Source organism: Panulirus ornatus, chromosome 59, assembly GCF_036320965.1.
Source record: "Panulirus ornatus isolate Po-2019 chromosome 59, ASM3632096v1, whole genome shotgun sequence".
In the NCBI taxonomy this organism is placed as follows: Eukaryota; Metazoa; Arthropoda; class Malacostraca; order Decapoda; family Palinuridae; genus Panulirus; species Panulirus ornatus.
Window position 1 is genome coordinate 1,826,718 of NC_092282.1, and position 14,942 is coordinate 1,841,659.

At 39.0% G+C, this 14,942-nt stretch overlaps 1 protein-coding gene across 2 annotated transcripts in view; it reads left to right on the forward strand.

The window, feature by feature from the left end:
• The window catches only part of LOC139767144 (6-phosphofructo-2-kinase/fructose-2,6-bisphosphatase 1-like), a 91,503-nt gene that overhangs the window by 42,558 nt on the left and 34,003 nt on the right, over positions 1–14,942 (forward strand). For both annotated transcript variants that reach the window (XM_071696173.1, XM_071696172.1), the window contains exons 2-5: positions 7,129–7,254; positions 7,489–7,610; positions 8,894–9,067; positions 10,348–10,501. In XM_071696173.1, coding sequence (XP_071552274.1) covers positions 7,129–7,254; positions 7,489–7,610; positions 8,894–9,067; positions 10,348–10,501 — 576 coding nt within the window. The remainder of the gene's footprint in view (positions 1–7,128; positions 7,255–7,488; positions 7,611–8,893; positions 9,068–10,347; positions 10,502–14,942) is intronic.

Genomic DNA, 14,942 nt, shown 5'->3' on the forward strand with positions numbered 1-14,942 from the left:
TTAAGTGGAATCGAGAGAGCGGTCGATGGTTTCGTTTTTGATGGTTGTTGTTGTTTTGACGGAGTGCTTAAGGACCTATCATACGCATTTTTTGTATTCATTCCGTTGTGGTCAGCGGCAGATTAAGTCAGTTTGGTGGAAGAACTATCTGTTAGGGTGTTTGAATGTTTACATGCCCGTCTCTATGATACCTAAACGCTTGTTAACCTAAGCAAACGTTAAGACTAGGTCTGGTTGTTATGGAGATTGTTCACATACGTCAAAACAATTTGGTCTTCAGCAAAGGTTGCGTCATAATGAATGTTTAATAACTCGTCGGGGAGCATTGGTACTCTCAGATGACAAAGCCGCTTGCCGGATACCTTCATAAGGCCTTTCTCTGGTCCTCAGTAAATTATATGGATCTTATGACTTTTCTTCGAAAATAACGAACTCTTAGGAGTTCCCATCATGCTAGAAAGTGATCGTTTGGGGAGAGTTAACTAACCTTTGCTCTTGTTAAAGACTTAGTAACAGACTCCATTTAAAAGAAAAAGGAATTCACATTGGTAATAATTGGTTATATTATTTAGACACCAAGGTTTCTGAGTCGTAAGGTTGAATCTCTTCAAGTGGCAAATGGTACCATTATTGATAACTGGTGTTCTCTAAGGCGTGCTCTCAGACTTGAGAGCAGGTCTCCATGGTGCTTTCGTGTGCATCAGTGCCATTAAGAAATAGTTTATAACAATGGTGGTTTTGCTTGTTAATTGATTAAACTTGTGGAAATGGTTCCAATATCCGTAGTTGTTCATTAGGGTAGAAGTTCGATAGCGGTGATATTTTAGCTGCCTAAACGTATATATATATATATATATATATATATATATATATATATATATATATATATATATATATATGATATAATATAATATAATGGGATGGTGATGGAGGTAAATGCTAGAGTCTTAGAGGGGCGAGTATACAGTCTGTCAGGTATGAGAGGGCCAAGGAAGTGAGTTGTTTGCTAATGCTTCACAGTGGTGGAAGATTCCAGTGAGAAACTGCAGAAGTTGGTGACTGAGTATGGAAGAGTGTGTGAAAAGAGGTAGTTGAGAGTAAATAAGAATAAAAGCAAGGGTATTATGTTTAGCTGGGTTGAGGGGCAGGTGAGTTGGGGTGTGTCTGATTGGAGAAAACTTAGATGTAAAAGGTTTTAGGCACTTGGCAGTGGACATGGCAGCGAATACTGTCATGAAAGCGAAAATAAGTCGTAGAGTCGGTGAGGGCGAAAGTTGTGGCAGCGCTGAAGAATGTGTGGAAAGACAGACCGTTATACGTGAAGACAAAAATGGGTGTTAGCGTTGTCTGCGAGGGCAAAAATGGGTATGTTTGAAGTTACATTATTTCCGACAATACTATATGGATGCGGGACATGGGCCTATTATAAGGCTTTGCGAAAGAGGGTGGATGTGTTGGAAATGAAATTTTTTAAGCCAATTTTTGGTTTGAGGTGTTTTGATCGAGTAATGAAAGGGTAAGGGAGATGTGTGATAATAAAAAGAGAGTTGTTAAGAGAGCTGAAGGGGTTGAGCTGAAATGCTTTGGACATAAGTAAAGAGAGGGTGAAGAAAAGTACATAGGAAGGTTATATGTGTCAGAAGTGGAGGGATCAAGGAAAGTGGGGAGACCAAATTGGAGATGGAAGGATGGAGTGAAAATCAGTATGAGCGATCGAGTTCTGAACATGCAAGAGGGTGAGGGGCGTGCATGGGATGGGTGACGTTGGGGCTGTTGTGCTGGAGTCGGCGTGCTGTCGATAGGCTGAGCCGGGGCATGTGGAGTGTCCCGGTGGGCCCAGAAGGGGTTTGTGGGGGCCTGGTTGTGGAAAGGGAGCTGTGGTTTCGTTACGTTGCACATGACGGTGGGAGAGTGGATTTAGGCGGGTCTGTCCTTTCTTCGCTTGTTCCTGGCGCTACCTCGTGGCGCGCTAGCTGTAAAGTGATATATATATATATATATATATATATATATATATATATATATATATATATATATACTGAACTCCTTATTTAAGTTGCACTGCAAATGGTCACTTTTGGCAATGCTGCATCGTTGTCATGTGGCAACATGGTAGTCAAGACTAGAGATAGAGGACTTCTCGCTTCAATGGAGACCATTCTGCCCTTGCTCTTAAGTGAAGGATATACTTGGAACTTCAGGAACCCCTGAAAAAGAGATCCTGGAGTAAAACCAGGACCATTTCTGAAAGGGATCCTGCGTTATATATACACTCCTAAGTGTGTGTGAAAGACTGCATCCTGGGACAAGAATTCTTACCAAGGATTGCATAGTAAAGATAGAGGAGAATATATACATATTTTTTTTTTCTCTTTTTACATCTTCCATTTTTCTCTGAAAGAAGGATATGTATATAAATTGTTATATGACCGCTCAGCAGCACCCTAATTATAGAAACAATAAAACAATCATAAGGAATATATTCTAGCTCAGGCTGTTATTCTCTTGGTAACTGGAATATTACATTGCGTTGCTTCATCATACAAATCCTTTCCTTGCCTAGCGAATGTGGATACATAAATCTGCTAACGTAATCGTCTCCTCAGGTCAAGATCGGTACTTTCGCTGTTTGGCAATGTATTAGAAGTGGATCACTTTCTGGCAGTAAGGTTAAATTACGTTGTTATGAAAAGGGGATGATAATTCTAGATCGTCTCTGCATCTTTGCCAGCAGCCGTGGTCTTCTGGGTTGGCTAGCGGCATTTGTCTTTACCAGGGAAAAGTGTATTGCAGTCACCTCACCGTGTTTTGGATGGCTTCCTTTTATCTGAATGTACTAAGATTTTAGAAATAAAGCGAATTTATCTACGTTCAAAAGCACTGAACAGCCTCCAAGCGGGCTTACTCAGAATGAGAAGAAAAAGTGAGCAAATTTCTACAGAAATAGATTGTCTTAGTTACTCGTAAAACGAAGAATGAATTAGGTTTCAAGATATACTGTATACTACAGTTTCCGTCTCGCGAGACGTGGGACTACTGTCCGTCACGTGGGGTGCGGCTGAGCATTCGTTAGGTTAGGGTGTGACTGACGCGTTCATGTACCCTTGACAGTGTCACGTCTTGTGACTCTCTTCCCCTGGCCAACAGGCGGGCGGGCTAGGTATCTCCCAGGGTAGACTCAGCTGACCAAGGAAGTACGCACTACCACAAGATTTTGACACCACGCAGAGCTATCGCGTAGCGCTATCCGCAGAAAGTTAGAAAGAGTTATAAAAAGGGACGGGGCAAGGGTGAGCACAGGTCTTGTAGGTTGTACAATCCTCCGTGTGAGGGGTGTAATTCCAACCAAGGAAACCACTTCAGACATAATTTCAGTTCTTTTATTATTATTATTATTATTATTATTATTATCATTATTATTATTTTGTCTTGACCATATTAAGCTGACATCCTGATGAGACCCCGCTGGCCTTACGTATGGACCTGATCCCCAAAAATTTTCGTTTAAATCCATCTTAGGCATACACTATTCAAGTTACTCTCAAGGATTAAGTAAGTCTGTTATCTTCATCACCGCGTCATAGTGCCACTAGTCTGACATACGTAAAGAAGCCATACATGCGCACGTTGAGAACATGTAATCTTTGTTGCTTTGAGTATGGATTCGTTGTACACGTGAGCGTAGCTGATGTATGCCAAGAAGGCGGAGATGAAGGTGCGTCACCATTATAACCTGTGGAAGAATTGGTGTGACGCAGAAAAGGTTCATTGAACTGATGGTTTGTCTGGGTTAGGAGGCCGCAGCCTGGCGTGTGGTACGTAGGGGCTGGGCTGGCTAGCAAGTGAAAGTCTGTCTGGAGGCTCGGCTGCCTGTTTGCAGGGTCGTTCCTAGACTTGATCGTGGCCAGGACCAGTACTAGGCATGTTTGAGGGCCACCATGGCCGGTCCAAGGCACATAGAGGGCTAGAGACTGAATATGTAGTTCGAGGCCCCAACGTCGATAGGGTAAGGTGCGAGCCTTATATTCCTCGACCTGCTCACTGTTGCTGGGACATTTAGCGATCAACAACATGGGCTGCATTTCAATTCCAGAGAAAGATGTAGTGTTAGGGAAGCAGTAAGTCTAAATAACAGAACCATATCTAAGACTTGGTTTTCATTGTTATGTACATACCTGTATTGAAAACAGCTTTTTCCCCTGCCAAGATTACCTCTCAGATTGTGAAGTATATAAACGATATCTGTGTGCAGGGGAGAGGACACCACCCTCGCCGATCCTGGGAAGGGAGTTCATTATCCTGGAAGACTTCTTGCTGGTTGAGCTACAAACCCCAAACGAACATTTCTGAAAAATGAAATATTGTACCTAAATAGTCTCTTTTCCCGATTAGAAAGATCTGTTCATACTACACAGGAAGATTTGGTAAATATTCAGAATGCGATACATTGTCATTTGTCCAAACCAGGCGATTAATTCCTGAATTTTTCTTTTATTACCAAATTATTGAGTCGTGTACTCCGTTTCTGTCCTCGGGTAAGCAACACCTGACTGGCTGATGGAGATGTGTAAGTTACTTAATGATGGTGTTGCTTGTAGAAATTAACTGCATTGTTCTTGTTGATGGAGTGGTTTACGATGACCGAGGAAGTTGAGTACGGTACTGAATATCATTAAATATGAGACGTGTGCGATAAGTGTCAGCTAATGGAGTTGAATATTTTTTTTGATTTACTGTTAAAGTTGTACTACACGATGATTACATAATTGTCGATGATTACAGTGATGAGGTGTACGTGTCTGTGAAGAATAAGGTTGTATCACAACATCGTCTTGGGAAGGTTCACTTCCGTCTCTTACGTTCTACGTGGATTGCATTTTATTATAATAAACTTTACGAAATGTATCTGTAACATTAGAATGCAAGTCCACTCACAGTGGTAATGTGTAGGTGTTAGGTAACGAGATTCCTTATCTCGACCTGAAACAGTACTTTGTTTTATCGTAGATTTTATGACCGATGGTAAGGAATTTATTACTTGAAGTTGTAAATTAATCTCGGACCTTAATTGCATTTGAAGTTTCTCTCGCTTTGAAGGAACCTTTTTAACTTAGATTTCTTACAGGAAGGAAAAATATCTATACCTTCTTGTATGATTTTTTATTATTCAAAGTTACCTTTGCGTTGTCATGTGATTCCTTTTTGTTACGTTGCGGGGGCAGAATCTGAGCAAAAATAAATGAATAAATAAAGGTAGGAACACCATTCACTAACCTTTTACTGCAGATTTTCATCCATGAATTTCATGGTCCTTAGTAATCTCGTAACCTAAGATGACCTTAGTAGATGAACATCAGGTATTGAACAAAGATTTCCATGTGGGAATGAGATGGAGCTATCGGGAGAGAAGCTCGGGGGCAGCAGGTGGGTGTAATTTTAGTTTTTTTTTTTTTTTACATGATTATTAAGGTCCAGAATGAAAAAATTAGGGCATGCCTGGAAAACGACTTCAACATAATTTTAGGAATCCTACGCGAGGTCTGTGGTCTATCATGGCATCTCGTCACTAGTGATCCTCGCATAGGATATGGCGGCATGAGTTATGGGTGTCATGTTTAAAGGGATGTGATTCAGTCTTGGTAAGTGTTTTTCGTTTACTGTTTATAGGCGCTCGGTTTCCACTGTTTTTAGAGGGTTAATTAATTTAAACTCCCTAATAAAGAATATAGGATTATGTGCGCTTGTTTCTCACGTATATGTTCACTGCAGACTCCCATCTCCTTGAGCTTGGCAGGTGTTGGCTGTTTCCATTTGTGACTGCTATCTTTTTTGACTCTTAGGAGGAGTTTAGTATGTCTTGTTTTATGCGTTCTCGGAAGCAAATGTATTTATGAATAAGATGGGAGTTATCTTTTAAAGGTCATTTCTTAGTATGGAATAGGACGATATTGATTTAGAAATTGGGTCGGGTATGTGATTGATGGGTGCGGTTATGGATATATAGGCAGTTTTAGTGGGAGCTTTTGTGATCCAGGTTATGGTTAGTGGGCGATGTTATGTTTAGTGGCTAGGGGATCATAAATAGTACTTACTCTTGTTGTGAATAGATGGGATTGTATTGGTTGGGTTACGGTAAGGTCTTGTTAAATTAGTAGATGAGTTATAGTTACGAGTTCAAATTCTAGTACGGAAGTAGAGTATTAGTTACTGAGTAGGATTGTGGTTGAAGTTGTAGAGATGGGTAAGTAGGGTTTGAAAGTGAGGCTGTGATTGTAAACTTGTAAAAAAGCAGTAGCATTATTCCAGGGTTGGGATTGCTTGATGTGGTTGGCGTATATCCTGTCTTGAGATGGTTGATTAGGTTGCTTCTTATGTATGGTTGAAATTAGTTCATTTAGTTGTTGATGGAGTATGGTTGTGGTTCTGGGTTTGTGTCGTAGGTTGAAGTTGTGGTTAGACTGGATAGCTTGTGTTTTAGTTAACGTGGTTTGATAAGGAAAGTATTGTTGATGTTATAATTCAGGATTAAAATTGTCTTTTGGCTTCAAGGATTTTGGCTCTGAAAGGGTTTGCTTTGTTTCAAAGGGTGTGGCTAAATTAAAAGTAGGGTATTGGCTGATGCTATGGCTAATTTAGTGTGGTCAAGGCTGAGGGTCTGGTTAGGCTGAAGGTGTGGTCAAGGCTGAGGATGTAAACAAAGTTAAGTATTTGTTCACGACATATGGTATGGTTAGGCCGAGGGTGTGGTCAAGTTTGAAGGTATGGTTTAGTGAGGCTATGATTAGTGCATTTGGTGTAGTTAAGTTGGTTGTCTGCTTGTTCTTAGTAGTGGGGTTATGGTTTGGGAATGGAACTGTGCTAGTATTTCGAGGGCTAAATAAAGTTATCGAGTAGGAAGTGGAGTTTGTATGCTTGTGGTGTGAAGCATTTATGAAGTAGTTGTATATGTGGTCTCTGATAACTAACATTACTGAAACAACAGTGTTACAATATCTTTTTCATGTGTCCGCCCATTATGCACCTGATCGCTTCCATTTTGGAAATTAAAGCTCACTACATTATATTATAGTTCGTCCAGCTCTGTGAGATGATTATGTAACTTTGCTTAAATTCTCTCATTTCAAACAGAGATTGGGATGGACTACGTCAACATCCCTCATGTGGTGGCAATGGTTGGCTTACCTGCCCGTGGCAAGACATACATTGCCATGAAGCTTGCACGTTACCTGACATGGGTTGGTCTTCCTACCAAAGGTTTGTGTACACGTCTTTCATATTCACTTGTTGCTTATTGTTTTACCAAACACTTATCTCATTTTGAATGTGTTTCATCTTAGCGTAATCCTTGAAAATATTTTATTGCACATAAAACATGTTTTGTAGAAAAATTTATGATTGAAGAGGAAGTTTGATGGTTACGTTCTATATTTCATGTAGAAAAATGTTTAAATTATATTTGTTTATGTAAAGTTTATGTTACTTTTTCAGTATTTAACGTGGGTGATTACCGGCGACAAGCCCTTGGTCGGTACCAGGGTCATGATTTTTTCCACCCCAGAAACCGTGAAGGCACAAACATCAGAAATAAGTGTGCCCTTGATGCTCTGCAGGCAAGTCTGCATTTTTTTTTTTTTCATTTGTTACCATAGGGAGAAATATTCATTGAAACCAGACCTTGAATGAAACAAACAAGGGCAAAAGAAATAATGAAGAAAAGAGTAGGCGAGAAATAATCTTTGAATTTTTGTGGGGGTGGATTACCGGCATTTTAAAAATGGCTGGTCATAGATGTAAGCTGTTCAGAAAAATATAAGTATATAAAGTTTCAAGGTTTAACACCGTAGAGAAAACACAGATCATTATAGCCCACCCTCAAAGTTTCTGGCAGCCACACGGTAATTATTTATTACAGTGCCATACCAATGAAAGTAATGGTGAAGGCATGCAAACACTCACCTCTTTAGAGCAGAGACCAAAGTGATAGCTGTTGAAAAGGGAAGAGAGCCTGTACTTCAGTGTAGTGGGTCAAGATGTGGGAATATTTTTGAGAGTTGATGAGCTGGAAGACAGAGAATCAAAGATTTGACTTTATAGGGAAGGCATCCCCATTGTCTATCTTGTAAAATTGCAAATAGTAGATATTGATAGGGAAGGCATCCCCATTGTCTATCTTGTAAAATTGCAAATAGTAGATATTGGTCAGCATATTGAACTGAATTATCCAAAAAGTATCAGTCATTTCCAGTGCTTTCATGTATTATTGCATCTGAATATTCTTTAGTGGTAGAAGCAATTTGATGTGCAAAAGGAAATGTAAAGAAACACACACATTTATTTTGTGGCAAATAGAAGTATTTATATTATTTCAGTACATATTCATAATAGCAAAGTTGTTTGAATCATAAGTTCATAACTCGGCAAGGTCTTGTCATGAAATTATTATGCCGCTGATGGCATCTCGAGGGTGGGTAACTTTTATATCTGTTTCTATCCCTGCACCTTGAAAAGCTTTGGAACTCTCAATTCTCATGTCATTGTTGACAATTATGACCTGGCCCATATGAAAGGCATGGTTTCTGTTTCCTCAAAATTATAAAAAGTTTTTTACTCTATTTTAGTTATAGTCATTAAGCCTCTTAACATTTCAATTAGAGCCCAACCTCATTGTATTCCATAATGAAAACGTCATCCTTTTTCAAAGATATAAAAATGATTCATTCACTCCCCTCACTCCAGTTCCATAGAAAAGTGTTAGAATTTTTGAAGTATGAAGACAAGTTCTACTACAGATAACTTCTTTTTATGATTGTGGAATGCATTGTAACATGAATGGAATATAATCTGATGATATAAAAAGCTTACATTCATTAACCCCTTGCACCTTCCTTTACAGGATGTGTGTGAATTCCTCCAGTCTGGAGGGATGGTGGCAGTATATGATGCAACAAACACAAGCAAAGAGCGCCGCCAACTGATCCATCACGTGGTCTGTCAGCGAATGGGATATAAGCTCTTTTTTATTGAGTCCATATGCAATGATCCAGCAATAATAGAAACAAACATCATGGTAAGCTTTGTATATGTATAGCTGTACAACTTACACTTGAATTGGCAATTCAAATGTAAGTTGTTGTAGAATATTTATTCATTATTTATATTAAGCACTAAACGTTTTCAAGAATTGTGACTGAAAAGACAATAGTAGACAGGTATCAGTGTACAATGATAAAGCATTTCATTTTCTGGTATGTTTTTTATTTATTTTTGAAATTAGATGTAATTGTGTTGAGAAGTATTGAGGCTAAGTTGTATTTTTATTCCATATTTAATGGCTAGATGTGGAAAATTAGAGCTCAGGATTATAACACCCTTATATAACGGGTTTCATTTGTTCCTATAACATTGTGTATACCGACAGGTTTTTCAAGAATGTAACTTCATAGTTATGTGGGGCATAGCTGTAATTCAGGACATTGATGTCATGTCAGAAATTTTTCTTGTAAAATATCTTGGGGAAACAGTTGCATAACTGGCATATTCTTATCTTTGACTCTACCTAGGTCATGCAGATGCCATATGATTAAGCATATCATGTAACTGACAGCTCATTCACTACTGTCAAGAGTTAGTAAATTCTTGAATAGAAATAGTTCTGAGAGAACCAGATTTTTTTTTATTGCCTGCAGTTAAGAAAGCTACTGCCTGAGGATTATGGTGGCCAAACTGGTCTGGTGAATTCAAACCATTTCCATCAGTTGTGATTGGCAGGGTTTAGTGGCCTTATGTTTAAGACAGATGAGGTAACCTTTTTATTATCTGGTTTGATTTCTTTTTTTTTGTTGTTGTCTTTACTACCTACTATATACAAAGATTAGGCATCTGGTTCTGTGATTCATATATTATTTATTTATTGTAAGATACCTCCCATGTTTTAAAACTTCTCTTTTTAAGTAGCTCTTATTCCATACATTTTACATACTGCCCGTTTACATCATTAATTGTCTCTTACTTTCCATTTATTCTTACATATTCTTCCACCAAGTTGCAGTGCTCACTATTACTTCATGTCTTTTCCATTTGCCCAAACCCTTACAGGGGATCCAGCATTACTTGATGTTTACTTTGAGGTTAGGTCAGTGGCCAGCATCATATGGCTTCAGCTCTTCCATTTTCCAATAACTGCATATATGAGGTGGAGGGTGCTAGTACATGGAATTAACTCACTCAGGATTAATTTCACTGCTGGAACTAAGAAATTGCAAGGTATCAATTTTAGGTAATTATTGTATATTTCCTTGAGGAAAGGCCCTATAACATTTTCATTATTCCTTCTATTCCAAACTGTAGGAGTGCAAGGTAACAAATCCAGACTATGCCAACATGGAGAAGGAAGATGCTGTGAAAGACTTCCTGAAACGAATTGAACACTACCGCTCCATGTATGAACCATTAGATGAAGAAAAGGAGAGTCAGTACAGTTTCATGAAAATCTTTGACGCAGGTAATACTTGTAGATTATATGACGTACATGTTTAGAATCTTTTTTGTGCTAGCTGCACAGTACAATAGATTGATGAATTAAGAAACATTTCCTTTATAGTAATTTCTGTATTGTACACTTATTTCTTTACAATCTTATATCTATGTTTCCAAAACAGTTATGACCCCATAATGTGTAGCAGGAAAGTTTTTCAGTTTGAAAGGAAAGTGAGCATATACATACACATACACAGACATATACATACACACACATTTACATATTCATACTTGCTTGCCTTCATCCATTCCTGGCACTACCCCACCCCACAGGAAACAGCATCGATACCCATTACTTCAGCGAGGTAGTGCCAGGAAAGCAGACAAAAACGGCCACATTCATTCACACTCAGTCTCTATCTGTCGTGTGGAATGCACTGAAACCACAGCTCCCTATCCAGGCCCCACAGACCTTTCCATGATTTACCCCAGATGTTTCACATGCCTTGGTTCTGTCCATTAACTGCACATTGACCCAGGTATACCACATCCTTCCAATTCACTCTGATACTTGCACACCTCTCACCTTCCTTTATATTCAGGCCCCGATCACTCAAAATCTTTTTCATTTCATCCTTCCACCTCCAATTTGGTCTCCTTCTCCTTATTCCCTCCACCTCTAACATATGTATCCTTTTTGTCAATCTTTTCTCACTCATTATCTCCATATGTCCAAACTATTTCTACACACCCTCTTCTGCTCTCTCAACCACACTCTTTATATTTCCACACACCTCTCTTACCCTTTCATTACTTTTTCGATCAAACCCCCTCACATCACGTATTGTCCTCAAGCATTTTATTTCCAACACATCCACCCTCCTCCATACAACCCTGTTTATATCCCATGCCTCGCAACCAAATAGTATTTTTGGAACTACTATTCCTTCAAACATACCCATTTTTGCTCTCCGAGATAACACTCTCTCCTTCCACTAATTCTTCTTTGCTCCCAGAACCTTTGCCCCTTCCCCCACCCTGTGGCTCACTTCTGTTTCCATGGTTCCATTTTCTAAACCACTTCGCTTCCTCCAATTTTATACATTCAAACTTACATCCCAGTTAACGTGTCCCTCAACCTTACTGAATCTAATAATCTTGCTCTTATTCACATTTACTCTCAACTTTCTCCTTTCACACACTTTTCCAAACTCAGTCACCAACTTCTTAAGTTTTTCACTCGAATCAGCCACCAGAGCTGTATCATTGGCGAACTACATCTGACACTTCCCAGGCCCTCTCATTCCCAATAGACTGCATACTCGCCCCTCTCTCCAGAACCTTGCATTTACCTCCTTAACCACCCCATCTGTAAACAAATTAGACAACCATGGAGACAACACACACCCCTGCCGTAGACTGATCTTCACTGGGAACCAATCACTCTCCTCTCATTGTACTCATACACATGCCTTGCATCTTTGGTAAAAACTTTTCACTGCTTCTAGTAACTTACCTCCCACACCATATACTCTTAAGACTTTCCACAAAGCATCTCTGTCAACCCTATCATATGCCTTCTCCAGATCCATAAATGCTCTGCACAATTCCATCTGTTTTTCTTTGTATTTCTCATACACATTCTTCAAAGCAAACACCTGACCCACACATCCTTTACCACTTCTGAAACCACACTGCTCCTCCCCAGTCTGATGCCTTCACCCTCTCAATCAATACCCTTTCATACAGTATCCCAGGAATACTGAACAAACTTATACCTCTTTAGTTAGAACACTCACCTTTATCCCCTATGCCTTTGTACAATGGCACTATGCATGCATTCAGCCGATCCTCAGGCACTTCACCATGATCCATACATACAATGAATATCCTTACCAACCAATCAACAACACAGTCACTCCCTTTTTTAGTAAATTCTAATGAAATACCATCCAAACCTGCCGCCTTGCCGAATTTCATCTTCCACAAAGCTTTCACCACCTCATCTCTCTTAATCAAACTTTTCTCCCAGACCCTCTCACTTCACACACCACCCCGACCAAAACACCCTGCATCTGCCAGTCTATCATTGAACACATTCAACAAACCTTCATAATACTCGCTTCATCACTAATACCTGTCATCACTTCCCCCCTTGCCCTCTTCACTGATGTTTCCTTTGTTCTTTTGTCTTACGTACGTTATTTACCTCCTTCCAAAACATCTTTTTATTTTCCCTAAAGTTTAATGTTACTTTTGCACCCCAACTCTCATTTACCCTCTCTTCAGCCCTTGCACCTTCCTTTTGACTTCCTGCTGCTTTCTTTTAAATATTATCCCTGGAGATAGGGGAGAAAGAATACTTCCCACGTATTCCCTGTGTGATGTAGAAGATGACTAAAGGGGGAGGGAGTTGGAAATCCTCCTCACCACCTCGACCACTTATTTCCCAAATTACACAGACTTTTTAATGTACAACGGGGGGTTTGAACCGAGAACCCCTGAGCAACGAGGCTAGAGTGTGCTGGAGCCAAAGGGACGGAGAACTATGTGGAATGATAGACCTTCCTCTTTATTAACATACATTTTAGAAATTCCTTTACTTATGCGTTATATCCTCAAGCGCTGCATGAATAGCACATATCTAGTATATATTAACACCCTATATCTGCCACTCTTATCATCAAACACATTCGCCAAACCCTCAAAATACTCACTCCATCTCCTCACTTCACCATTACTTCCCCATTCCCCATTAGCCCCCTTCACTGTTCACTGATATTCCCATTTGTTCTCTTGTCTTACGCACTTTATTTACCCCCTTCCAAAACGTCTTTTTATTCTCCATGAAATTATAAAAGTTATCTAGGGTATAGATAGATGTAGCATTTTTCATTCTTGAAGTTAACCAGTGTGTTGCTTCTCCTTCTGAGATTCACAGGTCTGCATTGATGGGATAGATTTTTTAAATCTGAGAAAATAGAATGAATACTCAGGTTGAAGAGAAAAAATGATTTGGATTATGTGGAATAGTATCATTGGTTTAAAATTCAGGGGATTAAAGATTGACAAAAGTTATTTATGGACATCACTTTTGACAACAATAAATAGGAGAATCAGTGCATGGAATCAGTTAAAAAAGAGTTTATGCATTAAAGAACAGAGAGAAGCAGAAATGACAAAGGAAAAAAGTTATGAAAGCAAAGACTTATGGCACGCTCTGTCAGATGCTTTGGAATTGTTGATGACCATTGTGAGTAACAGTCCTAAAGAAAGTCAGATCAGGGATAAGTCACATAAGAGAGATCACCTGTGGAATTTCTTAAGTGAAAATCATTTTCGTGGTAAATAGAAAGAAGGGAGTGAGACTAAATGATTAAGAACCTGAGAGTTAAAAGAATTTCAAAGAATTTGAAAGAGCAATAAAGAGAGCAGTGGGATGATAGAAGGGTTAGAATGGTTTCCTTTCTTGGGGATGGGCTGCACTAAGACATGCTTCTAAGACAGAGATGATATAGCAAGCAAGGATCAGTACTATCCTAGGAGCACAGGGATGTGCTGCACTAAGACATGTTTCAAAACAGAGATGATATAGCAAGCAAGGTCAGTACTAGTTTAGGATCCAAGATGGAAATGATATAGCAGGCAAGTTCAGTACTAGCTTAGGAACACAGATATAGCAAGCCCAGGATCACACTCTCGTAGGACTTGAGGAGGTATGCCATTTTTACCTTACACATCCATGGGAACTGTTCCTTACACACTGTGGCTCATAAGCTTTGGAAGGATATGCTTAGCTCAAGCTACTGTGAACCTTAAATAACATGTATGCTAATCTTTAGATGGAGGAAAATGATGTTCAAGGAATGTGCCAACTTAAACCAAATTTTCTCAAAATTGAGTTTTTGCACCAATAAGTAAGACAACTCATTGTTTAAACTTCATTTTATATGATTTTTCTCATTATGATTGTAATTTCAGTGTTAAAGTTTGATGAGGCTTTTTCTGTTGCCCTTTCATTTTTTTTTGATTTTTCTTTATTTCTCTGTGCCATTTACAAGACAGCATTTCATACTTAAGAAGCACATTGATTTTTTTTTTTCTTCTTGATTTGAATTTGCAGTGTTATGGTAATTAATAGCAGTAGAATATTTTTGTTGCATAAATTGTCATTAAGGCATAAGTTTTTATTTTCCCAGATTGGGATATTGTGTCTTCTGTATAAAGATTTCAGTGGAATTTAAGCATATGAATAGTTACCTTCTTATGTGATTAGGTAAGGTTTTCTATTTTGTTGAACAATGTTCCTTCTGACACAGTAATGGGGAAAGTCGGCCATTCATAACTTGCTGAAACTGCGAAAAGAACCATCGCTAAATTGATATGATATTATGAAAGCAAATTGACCACCTGCCCCTCACGCAGCTGGGTTCTTTTACTGTAATTAGAATTTGAGCCAACTGATT